We start from the raw sequence: 21,312 nt of genomic DNA, 5'->3' as shown, positions 1-21,312 counted from the left end.
GCGGTGCCGCTGCCGGGCCCGGGGAGCCCCGCCCGACCGCCCAGGCACGGCGTGGGAGCGGGGCTGGGTGCCCGCGGTGCCCGGCAGGCAGCGTGGATGTGGCCGCCTGTCCCCGGGCCGTGTCACGGTGCGGCCATGGCAGCGCGGCCCTGCCCCAGGTGCTCTGCATGGGCACGGCCTTTGGGCTGCACTGGGCAGGCACTGACCGCAGAGCCCCTTCTAACACAGCCCCTCGTGGCCTCCACAGTCCGGGATGGGACCTTCCACCAACACAGCTGGTGCGCCGCTCCCAGCGCTGGCCGTGGGCTATTTTAAGGTATGCTGCCCTAAATCCATAGGCCTGTAACGCAGAAATGTCTTACGGATTTTAAGGAGGAATGCTACCAGAAAGGCAAGTTTGATGGTTACTGAATCACCATAATTTGTGTCTTATCTTCTCCAGGTTCTTTAAGCTGTGCCTGGGCTTCTCCCCGTGGATGGGATCTCGTGTGTGCACACGTCTGCAAAACACTTTGGCGTGAGGAAACCCTTCAGGATTTGAGGTGCATTGCTTCAGTTCTAAGGAGCACAGCTTTGTGCTGTAAGATGTTCTCCTTTCATTAGATTACCTTCAATTTCCTGTTTGTAGTGGGATCTGTGTCAATGTAGATCCCACACATCAGATTATATAAACTGTTAAGGTTGTTTTTTTTATCACTTGTGTTTTCATTCATTTAATTTAAGATGTTAAAAAAACAGCTTTTCATTACCAGCTTATTAATATCTCTGATCTCATGCTGGTCTCTGACATAAAGAAAAACACTTAATTGCATGTCTTTGTAAAAGATGAGTCTTGTACTGAAGCTCATAGTGTGCAAATGTCTCTCCTTTGAGGATGACAGAACTGCATAATGAATCTTTTCAACATTCTGAATTATTGCTAAGTAAATGAAAGATTATCTTCTTTTATAATCACATTCATTCTCTGACTTCCAGACCAGACTCACTTCTAACATCTGTAAACACAAGCTCACATTGAGTCTTTCTAAGCAGTTTCAGTGTGACACTGCTTGGAAGCACTGCCACAGTTTCATCTCGATCCTTATTCCTACTGAGTACAAGATTACTGTTACTTTTAATTTCAACTCTGCCCTCACTCAGTTCATATCTCAGTACAATGGAAATTCCAACCTGCATACCAGATGCAAGTAGTATTGTAGTATAGTATGGCCATACTTCGCAAACGCATATTTGGGCAGGGCTCTCCCCACGTGGGTGTGCCCTTCCAGCCTGCACAGTGGATTTTTTAGGTGAGGCACAGCGTGCACAGAACTGGCCCCACCGTTTAACTCCTGAGGTCCATTTGCCACAGCTGAGCGAGCTTGGACAGTGACAGGGAAGTCCTCAGGACTGTCACAGCACCCGGTACTAACCGGGGCTGACCCTGCTGAGCATCCGAGATGTGACGGGATGGGATGGCAGGGAGGCATTGAATTGCCAGGGGACGGTCCCACTGAGACTCGAACGCAGGTCCTTGGGATTCAGAGTCCAGAGTGCTCTCCTTTACACCACAGGACCACTCTACCAGATGCAAGTAGGTTCTGCAAATACACTGAATCAGGGAGACAGGCATGAGTGGACCAGCTGTTCCCCTCCCAGGGCTCATCTGACAGAAAACAGTTGATTTGACAACCCAGCAAAGTCAGATCAGAGTAGCTCCACAGAGACATGTCCTAGCATACAGACACAGCTGCTTCTTTGAATGGTCATTCTTTGAAAGGTCATTTTCTGTGGGAGAACACAATGACTCTTCCTAACATGTCGTAGGACGGAAACAGTCCAAATGGGAGTCATAGCATCCTGCCTCTCCATTTTTTAAGTTACTTTGAAATTGCAAGCTACCAAGTTACTAGAAAGATTCTTCATCCTTTTTATCTCTAAAAATTGCTTGATAGGCTATTTTGCATGAGGAATGTTTTCTTAAAGAAGAGGGTAGAAAGAACATTGATTGTTAGCAGCTTACTTGCCACTCTCAATCTTCTGAGAGAGGAAGAGCATCTTTTACATCTTTTGTTAAGGTGTCAGTAGATAGAACTTCATGGAAGTTATATGAGTTATCAAAAGGAGTACCTCAGAGATAATATAGTCATGACCATCATTCTTCCAAATCAAGTTTCTAACTCGAAAAGCTAAAAGATACACATCAAACTCCATTCAATAGTGATTGTTTTCTTATACTAATAATAATGAAATTTCACTGAAAGAGACTTCCCAGGAAGAGATCTTCTGTTTGAAGTAATTTTAATGTACAAATGAGCTGACCTAATCTGAGGATATGAAATGAAGGGGTTGAACAGAATGGCCTCAAAAATACATTTTAATTTTCATCTGCTCTAACTTTATCTATAAAAAATTGCAGCTACAGATGTAGTGGTATCATATCCAAAAGCAAACAGCTGGTTGAAAATGCACTTGCTCAAATAAGCATGGAAATTTTCTAGCACAATATACTAATTGATACATCATGCAGGTTGTAGAACCTTCTACTGCAAAAACGTGACTAGACAACCAGTTCTGATAAAAAATTGCTTATGAAAAGCGCCTGCTTGTAATGCCTCATAAGATATGGCAATTGTGAGGTTTTAGTCAATGGGGCTGAAGCCATCATTGACAAATCCTTGGTGAATTATATAATAGACCTCATTTAAATTTCAGTAGCCAGCTGATGCATCATCTGAGCAAAAAAAATCCATCCTGAAATGCTAACTCAAAAGTTGGCAATTTGGTGGTAGTAGGAAGGGAGAAGAAGTGGGAGTTGTGAACAAGACAGACAACAGTATATTGCAACTGTGCAAGTTCATGGCTGAATCACAAAGGGCAATAAAAATTAACAGATGTATGAAATAGTTTCTTCATGCAGAACAATGGAGTAGTCTGAGATTTTTCAGCATGGCAGAAGGAATAATGTGAGGGGGACATAGTAGTGCTTTGTGAAGTCATGTGTGGCATGGAGAAGGTGGACAGGTATGGACTGTTCAGTCTCTCTTAACACAAGAAGCAGAGGCAAATGAAGCTGGTATGAAAGAGGTCATAAAATTAATAATAAAGCAATTCTTCATGTAGTGACTGTTGGACCTGCAGGACTCTTGTCAAAGGATGTTACTGATGCAGAAAGTTTGCAAGTTCAAGTACTTGAGGGAGAGAGGCACCTAGTAACTAAAGAGACAAATACATAAACTTAGGAAATGTACTAAGCTGAAAACAGCTGGAGGCAGGGAGAGTGTTTGTTTGAAGTTTGCCCAGCCCCTGCACATCTCTAGGCATCTGCTTCTAACTGCTTTTAGAAAAGAGGCAACTGAGCTCAGTGGACCATGGATCTGAACCACCATGGCTGTTCTTATATGCAGTGTAATCAATCAAAGCATCTCTCAGTGAGTCAGCTCAAATGACTCATAAAATAATTTGGCTTCTACTTACAAATCAGAATTTGAAGATACCTTATTTTGAAGAATATCTTTTCACATGGTATAGCCAACCTGCATACACAAAATAATAATTATAGGAGAGTCAATAATCCATAACTAAGCATTCCTGGCTTATTAATACTTTCTTAGGTCAAGGCAAGAAAATAAAACCTTTCATGAAAATCATCAAAATTAAAAAAGCATAAAAAGATAATTTTCATTACATGAATAAGTTAATTTTTTTTATCTAATGTTTTGTCTGTTACACAATTAACTTTCATGCTTATCAGCATATCTTCCTTTTCCTTCAGGTTTTCCTTAAAAAATCCCAAAGCCTCAGTCCTTCCCTTTTTCAGCATCTTTACTGAGATTGCTACTATGTAAAAACTTTCTAAGTGAGAGAAGCTTGGGTGAGTTGTGCAGGTCAAAAGAGAGAAAACTCCATTCTATGTGAGGATTCTGTTCCTAAAAATAACAGCGGTTATTGTTTCTCTAGCTGTATTTTACTGTCTTTTTTCTTAGAAATATATCTAATACATAATAATTCAAAATTGCAGGAAAGAATAAACAGCAAAAATAAGTAGGTCTTAAAATACAGTGGGAAGACCTTTTACTACCCATGTATTATGTGACTACAAGCTTTGCTCTCTTATTACATTGTAAAGAAAGTAACAGAAAATAGATGGGTCTATTTACCTTTGCCAATAAGTAACTTGTGTCCAAGAAATGGAAAACACAACGTGGATTTGACACATTGTCTAAGTAGCATGCTCTTAACATCACTACATTACTCCTGTTCCAGTCTTCCCTGCTGCTCCTGGAAAAACCTCATTTAAAGTTACTTTTATGAGACAAATAATGCAGAATGCAGAGAAACAGTATTTTATTTGATTATAGTTCCTGCACAGCATCTGTACTGTTCAGCACTATAATTTGTACTACATTTCCTTACAGTAAACAGAGCCAGCATTTACTCTGTCCTCAGAAGACCTCAGGAAAGCATTTTAGCTGCTAATTCAAGCAGCACCAGCAGAAACAGAGGATTGTTGATGCAGCTGGTAAGCAGCCCTGTGTGTGTCTGTCTGCAGGACAGACAAGTCTCCCACCTTTCCCTCCACCAGGCCTCCTCAGCAGAGCACTTTCAGGTGCCTTTTAACACCTGAGAATGCTAAAATACTCTCTCAGGTGAGTGGGGTTTGGGGTTTTTTCTGCGAACAGTAAGCAGGGTGCTGCTGCTGCCCTGACATGGCACCTCCAAACATACGGTTGCTCTTCCCTAAGTCCCTTTGCCTGTATGGGATGTTTGGTGATCCCAGGGAGAAGAATGCACATGGAAACTATCAGAGAATCACAGAATATGCTGAGCTGGAAGGGACCCACAAGTATCACAGAATATGTTGACTTGAAAAGGATTCGCAAGGATCATCAAGTTCAACTCCTGGCCCTGCACAGGACCATCCTGAAGAATCACCCCCTGTGCCTCCCAGTATCATCCAAACGCTGTTTGACCTCCAGCAGGCTCCGTGCTGTGACCCCTTCCCTGGGGAGCTCCAGCGCCCAACCACCCTCTTCTGCGGGAAGACACTGCTGCGTGATCGGTCTGCTCCATCCATTTACATGCTTAAAGGTCTGCAGTGGAGATGCCTCCGTGGCAGTTTTGCTGTGCTCTGGGGCCGGGGTGGCGACTGGGCCCGGGCCGGCCCCGCGGCCTGAGCTGAGCGCGGCGGCGGGCGCGGCCCCCGCACTACAAGTCCCAGGAGCGAGCGGGAGGGCGCGGCCCGAGCGGGGCTGAGGCGGCCGGAGCGCGGCGGGCGGAGCTGGCGCTGCCCCTGCCCTGCGGTGACCCCCTCGGGGGGCGCCGGGGCTGCGCGGGGCCCGCAGCGCGGTGTCCCTGGGCCGGGCCTGCGGCCGGGCCCGCCGAGAGGTAACGGGGGCGCTGCTCGGACACGGCCGCCATTAGGCCGCTCTGGGCCGGCAAACAAAGCACAGCGCGGGCTGGGGCGCGCCGGGCCGGGTGCGGGCTGTGGGGCCGGGGGTCTAGCGGGGGGCAGTTTCTCTGCGCTTTGCCGTAAAACAGGTGTTTCTGAAGGTTTTTGTAAAGGCGCGGCGCTGCTTTCTGCTCTATCCCAATGCTGTGTCCCAGGCTGTGTTTTGCTTATGTGTCTGTCGGGCTACGTGTGGCGCTCTGTGGCGGAAAAGGGCTGTTCCAGAACAAGCTGTTTCTGCTGAAAGTTGTATTAGTTATTAGAGAGTGTCCAAAGGAGGGCGGCGAAGATGGTGAAGGTCCTGAAGGGGATGCCGTGCGAGGAGCAGCCGAGGCCATTTAGTGTGTTGAACCTGGAGAAGGAGTGTTGAGAGGAGACCTCGTTGTAGTTACAACTTCTTTGTGAGGGGAGGAGCAGGGACAGGCACTGATCTCTTCACCCCTGTGACCAGTGACAGGATCTGAGGGAATGGCCTGACGTTGTGGCAGGGTAGGTTTAGGTTGGATATTAAAAAAAGGTTCTTCACCCAGAGGGTGGTTGGGCACTGAACAGGCTCCCCAGGAAGTGGTCACAGTGCCAAGCCTGCCAGAGCTCCGGAAGCCTTTGGACAATACTCTCAGGTGCATGGGGGGTTCTTGTGGTGTCCTGTGCAGTGTCAGGAGTTGGAATGTGATGATCCCTGTGGGTCCCTTCCGACTCAGAATATTCAGTGATTCAGTATTTCGGCTTATTCACTAGGCCGAATGGCAGCTGGGAGGTTCTTGTTTCAGTTCAACTTCAGGCACACCAACCTGTGTTATCTTTTGCTTGTAAGCTCGAAATACACCTTCTTATTTTAAACAGTGAGGAAGCTAAGACAGAATATTGTCGTTCAGCCTGCCTTCCTGCAATTTTGTTGAGACACAGATTTTTTTTTATTTCTGAAAAAAAAAAGAAAAAACCCACCTTATTTTCATGGCTTTAATAGCTAAGCTGTGGTTTGTACTCCTGGAAAAGAAATAAGAATACAAATTTAGTTTTAAGCTGGTGCCAGAGATGCCATGAGAGTTGGTACCTTTACATCCCTGTCGTGTAGACATTGTGGTTTGAGCCAAGTCAAGGGCTTTCTAAACAAATTTCTGACAGCTTGAAGGAAAGTGGTTTTCTCATTTCTTTCAAATAGCCTTATGATAAAGTTAATGCAGCATGCAAAAATGACCTTTTCTAAAGGTCATTCCTCTGAGCGCTTGAAAGACCTGAGAGTTGGATTCAATAAGGCAAAAAATAAACTGTAAATAGTTATTCATATGGTAGGGCTTGGACACTAAATAGCCTTTGTAAATCTGAAGTGGGGGGAAAGGGTTCAAAATCACTTCATAAAGTCCCACTTTGCATATTATTTAGATAAATATTTAAATATCTTGTATATATCTAAAAGGGTTTGAATATCTTCTATGTGTTAACTTGTAGAGAAAGAATATCTTTTGTAAGCCATGACCGGGATGACTTGCATCTACAGCCTTCTCCAGGCAGATGTAGCTGTGTGCAAGTAATGGAACCTCTGCTTTTTTGGTAGACCCTCCATGCTACCCCGCCATGTGCAGAGGCTGGGCAGAGACTGCATCACCCACTGGAATGGCTCTCAGATACTCACCTTGAACAGCCCAGTTTCCACCTGTATGAGATGGGCTGGGCACTATCCTCCCTGGGCCTCCTTTCCGCTTCCTATCCCAGTTGATTTCTCAACAACCTGGAGACTCCCTCCATTTTTTGGACCTTGGAGACAGTTTCAGAACTCTAATTGGCATCTTGATAACTACACACAAAGTTGTTGCTTTCACCTACCTAACCCCAGTATGAAATCTGAGGGAGAGGAACCATTGACAAAGAAGAGAAGACTCAGTGGCCAGCATGGTACTTCAACTCCTGATGAAGAAACAAACCTCTCTAACCAGAAGGAAGCATCGTGTCTTTCTGTAGCACAAAATGAAGAAAAACATAGAAGCAAGAAAGGTAAAAGATGCTTTCTGCTCCTTTTCCTTGTTTATTTGTAATGCTAAATACACCTAAGGAGTTTTTAGCAATATTGCCCATTCCTTTTGAGTTACTGGTTTTCTTGGCAACCCCTCTCAGGAAAACATCTGTCTTAAAAATGTTCCAGTTTTGTAATGCTGTTTAGTCTGCAAATTTGTATTTTATGCTGTCAAACAGTCTACTAGAACAAGATTCACTGCATTTGGCAGTAGAACACAGTTGGGTTAGGAATTGCCCAACTTGGGGAGTTCTGAGCTTGGTTCAAAGAACACTCGGGTGTCTGTTCCCAGATCATGTCTTTTAATTTGAGAACTCTATAAAAGGAGAAAGATTTGCCTGACTTGCTGTGGGCCTGAGCTGGGCTGCAGGTTGTGTAGCTTCACTCCTTGTACTGTACCTGAGCTGAAGAGCCCTGCTGGACCTGAATTGGTTTCTTTCCATACTGGTTAAGTTATCTGTGACCTGGACAACTGAGAATTAATGGACTGAGGTTTAATGGTGTTTGCTTCCAGTGTGATTGTGTGGGTTTATTTTTACAACTGTATTCTGCCACTGGCACATTAACAAGTTTTGTGTCAGACCACGATTGGCAGAGCAAACAGGAAGTGCATTTATGCAGATAAATGCAGTAGGAAGTGCAGAGTTGTCTACCCAGCTCAGTAACAGACTTCCATGAAATTTCAGTGTCACCTTATTATAGGAACAACCTTCTATGTAGCATCCAAATATTCTACCAAGTTTTGTGAATATTAACAGTTTTGTCTACTGTAGAACAAATAGAGGGGCACAGAAAAAATTATGGCCCTCTTGGGTAAATCAATTCCTTAGCAAAATAGGACTGAAGAGGATAACAGATGCTATCAGCATCCCAAAGGGAATTCTGGACAAAAGGCTTATATCCATAAGACTCAGAAATATGACATCCATCTTCAGCAGCTGAAGGAAATGAGTTTGCTGTGTGCCTAATTTGCTGAGTCCTCTCTTAACCCTCCTTGACATACCTTTATCTGAGAGCGTGGAGAGCAGTGTGGTCCTTCCTAGTTACCTTTTGTTCATATATTACAATAGCAATTACAATTAAAGATGACTGCTGAGGAGCAATGGATCTTCTCTCACACTGTAGAAACAGTACCTAAAGCCTTGGTGTATTCATTGTAAACCCCAGATAAAACCCTGAATAATGTAAGCACAGTGATGAAATTTACACCCAAATAGGGCCGATAGTAAGAACTATAGCTGCAATCTGCCACTGGTTGGTACCACAGGTAACTGGACCTTAGCTTGCTCTCAGATGAGTTCAGGTATAAAGGCTGAAAGGCATCTCTGTTCATGAGGTTTTTAAGTGGAGAAATACATATCTTAAAAAGTAATTGGATTCTTAATGATGGGCAGATATCTTACTATAAATTTTCGTATAATGGTACTACTAATAATTACCAAAATAGAAATGGCAGAAAGGCAAAGTAAACCTTTTCAGAAGTTCTTGGTAATTCTGAGGCTTGTTAATTTTTTAATTTCCCAACCTCACTGAGGAAGATTTGGTTCATTATTTGTTTTGGGACCCCTGTCATGGACCCTGTTTCAACTTAAGGCTGAAGCTTACAGACTGTACACAGGCTAGAGGTGATTGATTCTTAACCCTTTGTTGCTCATGGATAGAGGGATCACCAAGATACCTGTATGCTGCTCTAGTGTGTGCTCTAGACTGACATACACCATCTCTGCTGAAAGGGTGGTGACAGAAGGCAGCAAAAGTCTCTCAATAGACTGTGTTTGGCTTATCAGTTTGACAGTCCTTCTACAGGGAGCAGGGGGCTATAGCCTGACTGCAACAATCTCCTTAGAACATGCCAGTTTCCCAGTTTTAAAGCAGTTGAAGTCCAGGGCCTATAATGGTTTTGTGCTGTGTTTTGGGGTTGTGGTTTTTTGTTTTGTTTGATTTTTTTTTTAACTGATGCTTATATAGAGTTCATCTTAAACAGAAGGTCTAAATCACTGCTCATTGCATAAGCTTTTAGAATTGCTTAAGCAGCTTGAAAGATGAATAGTTGTCAGTAGAATGATTTCTAAGAGCAGTGAGAAGTCATATGGTCTATTACATAACTGCTTCATGTGCTTTTAACAGGAACCATCAAAAGACACTGGGAATATTTCTGTCAGCAGAGTAGAACAATGAAAATCTCTGAAAATAAAGAATCTGACCAAAGCAATACAGAAAGTGAGGCAACATTTGATTTTACGGTCATGTCCTACAATATACTCTCACAGAATTTGTTGGAAGACAACTCTCATCTGTACAAACACTGCAGGCAACGATTGTTATTCTGGACATACAGATTTCCCAACATTCTACAAGAAATCAAACAGCTGGATGCAGATGTGAGTAAAAAATGAGCATGTGGATATTTCTTAACTGATAAACTGGAGTAGCAAAGTCTTCTTATATTGAGTTCTGTAAAACCACTTTGGGTTTGGTTGATTTGGTTTTTGTTTGTTGGTTGGAGTTTTTTGTTTGTTTTTGAGGACACATCACTTAATCAGGAAGTCAAGCCAGTAAACTTTTTGCTCCAATTGTTACTCAGACCACCAAAAGTTCATTGATAGAATCCAATCTGTTTGTGCCAGAGACAGTACTGAAAAAAGTAGCTGTATTAGCAAAGCTGCAGAAAAACAGTCTCACACCATTTGAAAAATGCAGTTCTGTTGGTACATAGCCAGGAATCTGGAATTTAAAGTCCCCTTCAAGCTCTTCCTTTCTTCCTAATAAATTTTTACATACGTATCTTTACAATGAGATACTTAGAGGACTTGCCGGGAGGATCGTTGGGCAGAGGGACTTTGGTGAGGATCTGCCTGATGCCATTACTGGCAATAAGGCAGTTCTGCAGGAGGGAAGGATTGGAGCTGAAACCAGTCCCTCCAGCAAAGAGCGTTTCAGTTCAGAGTACGTGCTAAAGTTTGCAGAGCTATACAGCACAGCACTGGGCTAAAGAGGTGATGCCTTGTATTGCACTGAGTCATGGTGAGCAGCTGCTCTCATACCCTAATGGATGTAGGTGCTCTTTCCTGGGAAATTTCTTGCTAAAGGACATAGATTTTTTTTAACTGTTTCATTGGTTTGAACTGTAACCTGAAACTGAAACAGAGACTTCAAAATTTTGCTTGAGATTTGACTCTCCCTGGAGTGTCAAATGAACTGGTGCCAGCTGGGCAAGTGAGGTCTGTTGCCGGAGTTCAGCAAGAAGGGGTTACTTGTTACCATCTGGGAACTCAGTCCTTCATCACAGTCCCAAGGTAGTTGTAAATCTGTGTCTTATTGCACCATGCAGGGAGAAGGCTCAAAGATGCTCAGAACTGTTTTAATGGAATATTTTGAGGTTGATCTTTTGTTCAGGTTTTTGTAATATGGAAATTTATTGTCCAGTCTGTAGTGTGCTATTGGCTCTTCATCCCACCATTCTATCACTTAGCCCTCCCCTAAACTGCTGAGAATGTATTAGCAGGTCATTATTTTGATTAAATTTAATCTCGCATCTGAAAATGTATGTCTGAGAAAGTGTGGGGGGGAATTGAGGCCTTCTTAATAATTTTAAGGAGCATTTTCTATAGGAGAGTGAATCCTGTTGTAGGATTATGGAGTCAAAAAGCTGTGGTAATATTTTTATATACTTGATAATATATTTTTAATTGTAAATTTTTGCCTTAGGTGCTCTGTTTACAAGAAGTCCAAGAAGACCACTATAGAAAAGAGATCAAGTCAAATTTGGAATCCTTGGGTATGATGAAACTCCTAGGACCAACACATTGTCTTCTCTCCTGCCCCAGTACTAAAAAAAACCTCAACCCCCCCCTCTCTTGGATTATAGAATCAAGTCTACTGCTATCACGACCAACAGTGTTTTGTACTCCCTTTTATAAATTCATCAAGTGCTCTCTTGAAACTACCTTAGTGTTTTTTACCAGCATTCCTGTTGGATAGCTCTTCAAGGGCATTTTTTCTGGCTTGAAACCTTCCAAATACCAGCACATTTTATCCATGGTCAGTATATATCCATTAGTTTTTATAGTGCTGTCAGTCAGTCTAAATAGAACTGTCTTGACACTCTCCCTCATGTGAATTCATGGAAGGGGTTTGTTTCAATGGTGGTTTAAACTCATCTAAATCTTTTGTGCCCTGCACCACCTTCCTACTTGCTGCTAACTGGATAATTGCATAATTTGTAAATAACGTTCAAGACTTTTGTTCCAGGATTCATTTTAGACATTGATTTATGACTTAGAGTGATTAAGGCTTTTGATCAGAATACTTCACTGCTATTATTCCTGCAGCATTCTGGTAACACCCAGAAAAATCTTTAATGCACAAGTCCACTTTTATGTGACTTGTGGGTTTTTTCTTGTTTTGGTTTTGTTTTTTTCCCCATGAGGAGAGAACATGGCTGGTATCATAAAGTATGTAGATGGTTATACATCACAAAAGGTATTAGACCAGGTTTCTTGTCCTGTCTCACTGCAGTTTAGATAGGACAGAAAGACTCTTGTTTTCACTTTTCTATGTGAACTTCACACAGGCTTTGGTACTTCAGACTGGGTATTGACCATCATGTGAGAAAAGCAGTGTGAAGTTTTTCTAATTTTTTTGTTTTAAATTCTCTGTTTATACAATGATATTTTACATTTTTAATTGCCTTTCTTGCAGGGTATCACTGTGAGTATAAAATGAGGACAGGGAGAAAACCTGATGGCTGTGCTATTTGCTTCAAAACTTCCAAATTTAGCCTGATTTCATCAAACCCTGTGGAATTCTTTCGCCGTGATATTCCACTGTTGGACAGGGACAATGTTGGACTGGTGTTGCTTTTGCAGCCGAGATTTCACTGCAAAACTGGTGCTGCAATTTGTGTTGCCAATACACACCTGCTGTATAACCCAAGGCGAGGGGACATCAAACTGACCCAGCTGGCAATGCTCCTGGCAGAGATCGCCAGCGTTGCTCCTCAGAAGGATGGTTCCTTCTGTCCCATTATCATCTGTGGTGACTTCAATTCTGTTCCTGGTTCTCCATTGTACAGATTTATAAAGGAAGGAAAGTTAAATTATGAAGGACTTGCTATAGGGAAGGTAGGCTATGCTTCTCACTTCTCACAAAAACAGAAGGGTTAAGAAAGAAATACTTGAGTGGTGCTACCGTGCAGTATCTGTGATTATTGCCATTGCAGTGCCTGTCTTAGTGCCCTCTACACAGCCTGCAAAGCAAAGGTTACTGTGGAGTTACCTAAACAAGCTTGGGTGTATTAGCTGTGCCTTAAACATTGTATCCACCACCAGTATTCTGAAAGGGAAAACTCAGCAACAGTTGTTCCTGAACTGTAGTTATCCACAGGATGATTGTATCACTATGTTCGGGTGTCCCAGTATTTAAAAGTATAATAAAATATCAGTCAAATACTTACTGTGGACTCCATGGAAAGATGACTCTTACTTTAGATAAACTTGGTGTCTAGAATAATTGTAAAAGCAGAAATGCAATTAAATGCTGAACCTTGACTGTTTGTTAAATTATGTCCTTCTGTGAGCTCTTGTATTGTAGCTTTTGGATGTGTCACATGTTATTTATCCTCAAGTAACTGGAATATATAAAATGAGAAAACACATCAAAAAAATACCCCCACTGGTGTTCTTTGCTAGTGGGGAGTTGTTTCAGGCCCCACTTTGACTTGACTTGCTCCCAGAAGAATAATCATCCTGAAGCTAAAGTGTCAGCTGGGGAGCTCTGTGTACTCAGCCAGTCTTGGCACGTTGGTAAAAGTGTTCTTGGTTGTCTCCGTATCACAAGAACTATCTGGGAAAATTGGGTAACTGCAGAGAACTTGCAAAGTATAAACAAAGGGGCTGTACATTAAAGGGGGATGTTTTGACAAGCTATTATAAAAGATTTATTTTAAGGGACTGGATCTTTTTTTTGCTTAAAACTTTAAACTTCACACAAAAATGTTTGCTTATTTCAGGTTTGCATGGGGTTAGTTTTTTAAATCAGATTTCTGACTAAATAAAAGTTCATGTTGTCTTTCTCAGGTCTCTGGACAAGAACAATTTCCAAGGGGACAAAGAATCTTGTCTATTCCAATTTGGCCAAAAAATTTAGGTATTTCACAAAACTGTGTATATGAAATAAAACAGCAGCAAAAAGAAGAAAATGCAGGTCAGTTTCTGGGTTGATAAATTTTGTGATCCTTTGAAAGTATTATTCAGGTAGCACGAAAACCAGATGTTCTGTTCCAGTGGGGAAAAAACAGTGAGTCTTGAGCTTGCACAACTTCCTTGTTGGGCTCATTAGAATGTAAAGTGATTTATTCACATGAACATTTGCAAATTTGAATCTTTAGAAGATAGTTAGAATTTGCCATTCAGGAGTTAGTGCATAATACTTGAACTCCTGTGTTTGCGTCATGAAATGCAGTTGTGTGGGGAATGGGAAGAGAGAAATGAAGGAATGCAGCACATAATGTGAACCTGCATTCTGCTTCAGTGTTTATGTATTCGAGTGTTGACTCTTTCTGGAGCAATTGGGAAAAGCAAGGGATTCCTTGCTGGGTATTGCTACGTCTTTCATCCATCATTTTTTCCTTCGACAGAAAAAACATTTTGAATTAATGGGACATAATCTGAAGGAGTCTTTAGAGGGGATCTTACTAATGGAACAGAAGAATTTAATCCAGCTTTCTGAATTGTATCTTGCCTGCTCCAAAAAACAAGTGTACCTTAAAGATACTTTTTTTGCTGTAGCTCTTCTTTTTGTAGCTCTTCATATTTGCTCTCACATTCAATTTTTAAATGTAAATTGAATGTATTTTTATTTTGCAGGAGAAAAATTGGAAGGAGCAAAACTAGACAACACTAAGGAGATTGTAATAGCATCTGAAAAGTAAGTGCTAGGGAAAAATATGGAAGCCCTTGGCTGGTTACCTGGGGGTTGGTTTTGGTTTTAGACCAAAGTTGTATTTCATTCTAGATGAGGATACAGGATGGTCACCCAAACCAGTCTCCCCTTCTGAAAACAAAATCATTGTCCCTTTAAACATGAAAAGGCTGATCAGACAGCAAAAGACTAGAACTGGAAATAATGGAGCATGTGTTCTTTTGGGAATTTGCAGATATTATTTCAGAATGCAGGGGCAAGGAGTCAGTGCTGCTGAAAGGGCACTCTCTGTCTGCTTATTAAAGGAGTGCTTTTAACATTTTTTTGTCACCTCTTGACATAAACTAGTGTCCAGCTGCTTAAGTGTTGGCACTTCCCTCTTTCATTGTTTTTGAGACACTGATTTAGGGATGCCAGTAAAATCCTATATTACAATGTGAAATTGGGATGAAGGACGAAAAGGAACTGGGAAGTTCGTAAAATCTTTCTTGTCGGGGAGAATTTAAGTTCTTTGAGAAATGTGGAGTAGTACAACTGTCAGTCAGATCAAAACATTTCCTTGTTAAGCCGAAGGAGAAAGCCATGACTGGAATGCTGAGAATTGTAACTGTTTTTGAAAGGAAGAATATATTTGTGTGTACCTAACTAGTAAAGGCATATAACAGCTGAGATTTGCTCAGTTGGTTGGAGCATGGTGCTAATAATGCCACGGTCGTGGGTTTGATCCCTGTACAGGCCATTCCCCTTAGAGTTGGACTCAGTGATCCATATGGGTCCCTTCCAAGTCAAAATAATCTATGACTATAAAGTAAGGCGTAGAAGAAGGAAATTGCCCTAACTGTATGTGTGTGATGTCAGGATACAAGTTAGCTGTTTCTTACCAGATGTGAGATCCTGGTATCACTACAGATACTTTTATTAGAACTCTTGGTGATTCTTGGATATGAAAAAGGTAAGTAATGGTATTTCTGAGTAAAGAGTAGATAACAAGAAGCCTGATGCTATGGTGTGAATCCATAGGATGCTGTGTGTTGAATGCTGCTTGCAGGGGCTTTTCCCCCCATGTTAAAAGGAATGTGATGCAACAAAAGCCTGTGTTACTCCTGTTACCAACTGGCTTGTTTGTCTGTTGTCTGAATCAGGCAGGTAACATGCTGATTTTTTTTTATTGCTTGGTTTTTAGTCAGATCACACAGAGCTCAGGTTTAAAATGCGAGATGAGGTGGGTGCAGCTGAGGGGTGGATGATTTGCAGAGATGAAGGAAGCAAATGGCTGGGAGAGGCGAGTTCTTTTGCTGAATAGTGCAGTTTTCTTTGAAGATTGAAAAGACAGGTGAGACAGGATGGGCTGAACTGAAGAGGAACAGGCAAGCAAATGATGGGGAGACACAAAATGGGAGCCTGAGTGGAGGAAAGATGAATAAGCACAGCCTAACTTGGAAGCACTTGTGGCTTCAGGGGAGAAAAAAATGCTAAAAATCATCATTTCTTGATATGCTGAAGGGCCTGCTTAGATGAGTTCATACACTGTTGCTATCATATAAGCTGCTTTCATGGACATTTCTTCCTGTGTGTCAGGGAGAGATTACTGAATGAGAGCACATGAGTGGGTACAAAGTGTTTATGGAGGTGAAAGCTACCTATAATTAAAGTGTCAGTTAAGCCAGTTTGGATAAGCCCTTAGGTATCTGCCTTCTACTTGAAACTGCTGCCTGCATTTTGCCTTCAGAGGTTTAGGCCACTCACACACAAAAGGCTGTGGGATTGCTTGCATGGGAGAAACACTAGTTTGCACATCCAGATAATTCATTTTGTTTGTAACCAGGACCTATTTGGTATTTCTTTATTGCTTATTCCTTGTAGGAGACACAAGAAATTAAAACTATTTTCTTTGATTTCTCTTTAGGTTGTCTTCAAAATTGCAGCACCATTTTAAATTGTCTTCAGTCTATTCCCACTACTTTCCTGAAACTGGGATACCAGAAGTAACAACTTGTCATTCCCGAAGTGCTGTCACTGTGGATTATATTTTCTATTCTGCAGTAAACGATGATACTGCTGCCCAGGCAGGTAAAGAAACCAACTTCTCATTATTTTTCACAAATGTTAAATGAGATTAAGAGAAATGTAGTGATAATTTAATCCATATGAAGTACTTCAGAGGTTTGTGGTAGTGCTTTCAATGTCAGAAATGTGGCTGGTCTTGTCAACTCACCACAGATGAACTTGTAGTGCCAGACAGGGCAAACTTTTTCACCTGACTGAACATCTCTGTAGTTGCCATCTCAGCAGGGAGACAAGAGCTGAGGGTACAGAAAAGCAGCATTGTAAGGAGCACCTGAGAAACATTGCTGTCAGTAGCTCAGGCCAGACCTGCAACAAAGCAGTATGGCCGATCATCTAACCAAAAAAATGATGAACGGCAATTTATGGTGTGCATTAAAACTGATAAACGACGTGTTTATTGGCAACTGACTTTTCAGCTTGTCTTGATGTAATTTCTGTAAAGGAACAGGCTCTGTGCCCTTGGCTCTGAGCACAGTCACAGACACATGCCCAGCTGTCCCTCTCTGGTCTGCAGTTGCAGCAAGAACTCACCAGATGGTGCAAGAAAGTCACGGTACCTCTGCGGGAAACAGTGTTTATCTGTCCTTTGCTGTGTTTGTACTCGCACAGTGGGTACTTCTGAGCAGTGTGCTTGCCATGTCCTCATTAGTTCTGTGTTTTATGCCATCGACAGAGGTCATGCCACAGGGCAGTGCTGTCAGATAAATGGCTCTACAGAACTCAGAGCAAAGAAACCTGGATTCCATTCCTGATCCCACTGTAGATTGCAATTGATTTTTATAATTAACATTATTTTCAATATGGAAAATGAAAATACCACCTTCATCTCGCATACATAATTGTTAAAATTCATTGAGTCAGTCCACAAAAGTCTCATTTGTCATAACGTGCACAGTAAGTGCTGTATTAATGTCAATTAGCAAATACAAAAACTTAACTGAAAAACTAGGATATGAGAAGTATTTACATGACTTCTGAATGCCATGTGATCTAACAGAGTGCTGTATGATTTCAGAGTGCATCCCTGCACAAAATTTAATCCTAATTCACCTGCTTATGTATTTTGTTGCACCATCATTGCCCCAGCAGACATAGCACTTTTTTCTTTCTGCACTTGTTTTTCACATAGATTCTTCACCCCACATCAGAATACAGAATGGGACCAAACTTGAATTTTCCAAGTACTTTAAACTGGTATAGTTTTTAGTCATTAGTTCTTAGAAACTAAGTACTGATCTGGATTTTCAGTTTTCTAATGGGCCTCTGTGTTAAAAATTGCCAAAGTCTGAACAAGTGAATATTAATTGTGGTCTGGGACTGACTGTGTTTTTTTCCATTTAAAGGGGTTTTTTGAAAATTTTTATGCTTTAGTCTGTCATGCTTAGCCAAGTATTTGGTTTGGTATTGAGGATTTGCATGTAATCAGGGTTCAGTATCTACCAGAGTCCTGCAGGGTATAATTTTGCTGGATTCAGAGTGTTCTGAGCTGACATTCATCACTGCATGCAGACCAAGCTCTGTGGCAACAAACTGCTCCTTTGTAGATGTGCAGGTGCTGCCTCAAATGATAAATTTGTCTCAAGACCTGGGCAGATGTGTGCTCTAGCTCTGCCAAGACATCTTTGCAGTAAAGAAGCTTTTCTCCAGAGCAGCAGTCAGCAGCTGCTGGGTTGTTGGGGGGTTGGAAAGCTGGCAGATGGCAAAGGATGAAGCTGTTGGACTATCTGAGGAGTTTAGCAGTTCCCAGATAGTCCTTTAAAGTGTGTCTTATGGTAAGTCAGTACCAGGCTCAGCCAGAAAGTTCTGAAATTGCTGATCACTTTCATACAGAAAGTATTTCTGTCAAAAGTTACAGCTGCTGTTTGTGCTGGTCCTGAAAGCACTCAACTTGGCTCAGTATCATCTCTGCACTCTGAAAGCAACAGTGAGAGTTGCCAAATAGTTGTCTCACTTGACTACATTGCTCAAGAAGTCTAAAAGTTTGACACAGCATGGAAGGATCTCAATGGAATTTTATTATTAGAGTTGAAAAAGCTGGTTTCTCTTTGCTGGTGGGCAAATCATGCCTGACAAATTTAGTGGCCTTCTGTGGCAGGATTACAGCAGCTGTGGATAAGGGAAGAGGAGCTGCTGTCATATACCTGGACTTGTGCAAAGCAGTTTACACAGCCCTGTGTGATAGCTGGAGATGGATTTGATGAGTGAACCACACTGTGAATTGGCAGAAACAAATAGCTGGGATCAATGGCTCAATGTCCAGGTGGAGACTAGTGATGAGTGGCATTCCTCAGGGATCCCTGTTGGGACTGTTGCTGTCTTTATCAGCAACATGGATTGTGGGGTCAAGTGCACCCTCAGCAAGTTTGCTGATGACACCAAGCTGTGTGGTGTGATCAACATACAGGGGAAAGAGATGTCATCCAGAGGGCCCTTGACAGGCTTGAGATAGGTCCATGCAAACCTCAGGGAGTTCAGCAAGGCCCAAGGCCTGCCCCTGGATCAGGACAACTCCAGTATCAGGGCAGCAATGAACAAGTGGATTGAGGGCAACTTGGAGAAGGACTTGGGGGTGCTGGTTGTTGAGAAGCTCAGCACCATCCAGCAATTTGCACTGGCAGCCCAGAATGCCAGCCCTGTCCTGGGCTGCATCAAAAGCAGCATGGCCAGCAGGTCAGGAGAAGGGATGGTCCCCCTGTGCTCCACTCAGGAGACGCCACCTGGAGTGCCATATCCAGCTCTGTGACCCCCAGCCTAAGCAGGAGGTGGACCTGTGGGAGTGAGTCCAGAGGAGGCCATAAAGACAATGAGTGAGCTGGAGCACCTCTCCTATGCAGACAAGCTGTGAGAGGCAGGGTTGTTCAGCAGGATGAAGAGAAGGCTCCAGGGAAACCCAGTAGTACGTTCCAGTACCTAAAGAGGGTTTACAAGAAAGCTGGAGAGGGATATTGTACAAGGGCAGAGAGTGATAGAACACAATGGAATGGCTTGAAACTGAAGGAGGGAGAGTAGGTTCACATTAGACAGTAGGAAGAAATTCTTTACTGTGAGGGTGGTGAGGCACTGGAACAGTTTGCCCACAGAAGTTGTGGATGCCCCATCCCTGCAAGTGTTCAAAGCCAGGCTGGATGGAGCTCTGAGCAAGCTGGTCTAGCAGAAAATGTCCCTGCCCATGGCAGGGGGTTGGAACTAGATGATCTCTGAGGTCCCTTCCAATCCAAACCATTCTGTATAATTCAGTAATCCCCTCTTGCATGAGCAATGGTGTTTCATCTGGGAGGGAACAGGAGGGGCAGGTTCCTTAGGTAATTATAGAAAAAGGTAGCAGAAAATACTGGAGGAAGATCCCTTTCTTATGATGAACAGTTAGAAAGGGAAATGCAGTAAGACTTTCATCCTTATGAGTAACAGTTTCTGTATGACCTGCCTGCTGAAGAACTGTGTGCTTGAAGGTGCAGAAATAAAATGTCATGTGAACCAGGAACTCTAAAATGATAATAAATTTTGCAAGTGTCAGCTCTGTTTAGCAATACTGTTGTTCTAAAGTATAGGACTGGATTATGTGAGGCGCTTTCAGGAGAGTTACAATGAACAAATAAATCCCTTTTCCTTTTTGTCTCAATTTATCCCTCCACAAAATCATGTCCTTCTGAATACTTTGAGATCTTCTGCTTATAAGCTCTACTGTGAGAGTCACAATAAACAGGAAGAATTTCTGAACTGTCTTATTGGTGGTACTGCATGGAACAATAACAACTTCAGATTATTGCTGCCATACTGTTTCCATCTTTTTGCATGTGTATGAATGTGTGATGGTTAGCCCACTGATGAACATTTCCTTTTGTTGTGTTTTCTTTTGGTTTTTTTTAACCAGGAGCAGAGGATTCTTTTCGTGGAGGTCTGAAACTTCTTGGCAGGCTGGCACTTCTAACAGAGAAGGATCTCTGGACTGTTAATGGTCTTCCCAATGAAAATAACTCTTCTGACCACCTGCCACTGCTAGCAGAGTTCAGGCTTGTTGAACGGTAATACCCAAAGGACTTTTTCTGTAGGTAAAGTTGCTTGCACCTTCTCTCTTCATGGGATGATTATTATTTTTTTAAAGGTTAATTCAAGCACTGCTGGTCCGGTTTAAATAAGTTTGCCTGCACGCAGATTTGTTAGAGTTGTGTAAAGTAGACTTTGTAAAGAGACTTTTTTTTTAAAGGTTTAAAATACTTTATGAAATCTTTAAGGCAAAAAAGAAAAGATTTTACATGAACTTTCTCTTTGATAAAGGAAAACATCTGTGCCAGACTCAAAATGGCATTTTTTTTCATGGAGATGTTGTAAATGTTTTTTATTGTAAATCACAGTAAAAAGGACTATTCTGAGAACTGTGTGTTTCTTCAAGCAAAGGGAAATGTGTTTGTGTGCCTGTGACATTCTAGAATGAGTTGAAAATGATGTCTTACTATAAAGGTGCTCAGTGGGCACTCCTATCTAAACACATCTGCAAAGGATTTACTTAGAGTGTAATCAGGGCAGAGACTGCAAGACTGAATTTTCAAAGGAAGAAGCTCTGCAGTAAGGCATATATTTATTTTTTAAGAATTTGATTCTTAAAATTCTAAAAGCTTAAATATGGGTAGTGTTCACTGGAGTCTTTTAAAAAATACTTGAAATAAAACCAAGCTTAATGAGCACACCACCTTAGAGGAAACTTAACTGATGTATTATAGGAACAAAAAAACCAATCTTTGATATCTTGAGGCTTCATATATATTACACAACTGGGGGACAGGGGTTCTTTTCCATTTAGTTATTAAAATGTCAGGTTGTATCTTGAAATGACAGATCCTGAGGTATTAAATGGTCAAGACTTTATTCTGTGTAAAATACAGTTTAC

General features: G+C 42.0%; 1 protein-coding gene across 7 annotated transcripts; it reads left to right on the top strand.

The window, feature by feature from the left end:
• ANGEL2 (angel homolog 2) lies at positions 1-20,797 on the top strand. Of its 7 annotated transcripts, none has more exons than XM_071578435.1 (11): positions 1-316; positions 443-542; positions 4,398-4,501; positions 6,984-7,420; positions 9,567-9,820; positions 11,148-11,217; positions 12,141-12,562; positions 13,517-13,643; positions 14,306-14,366; positions 16,267-16,430; positions 20,299-20,797. In XM_071578435.1, the coding sequence occupies exons 4-11, from the start codon at positions 6,991-6,993 to the stop codon at positions 20,451-20,453; spliced, it is 1,683 nt and encodes a 560-aa protein (XP_071434536.1). In that variant the 5' UTR covers positions 1-316; positions 443-542; positions 4,398-4,501; positions 6,984-6,990; the 3' UTR covers positions 20,454-20,797. The 7 variants fall into 7 exon arrangements, with proteins under 7 accessions (XP_071434536.1, XP_071434530.1, XP_071434546.1 ...); XM_071578429.1 differs by having other exon boundaries at positions 443-580; XM_071578445.1 differs by lacking the exon at positions 4,398-4,501.
• The last annotated feature ends 515 nt before the right edge of the window (positions 20,798-21,312 follow it).

Source organism: Pithys albifrons, chromosome 2 (assembly GCF_047495875.1).
Source record: "Pithys albifrons albifrons isolate INPA30051 chromosome 2, PitAlb_v1, whole genome shotgun sequence".
Taxonomy (NCBI): domain Eukaryota; kingdom Metazoa; phylum Chordata; class Aves; order Passeriformes; family Thamnophilidae; genus Pithys; species Pithys albifrons.
Note: the sequence above shows the minus strand (reverse complement) of the source record. Positions and strands in the feature narration are given on the sequence as shown.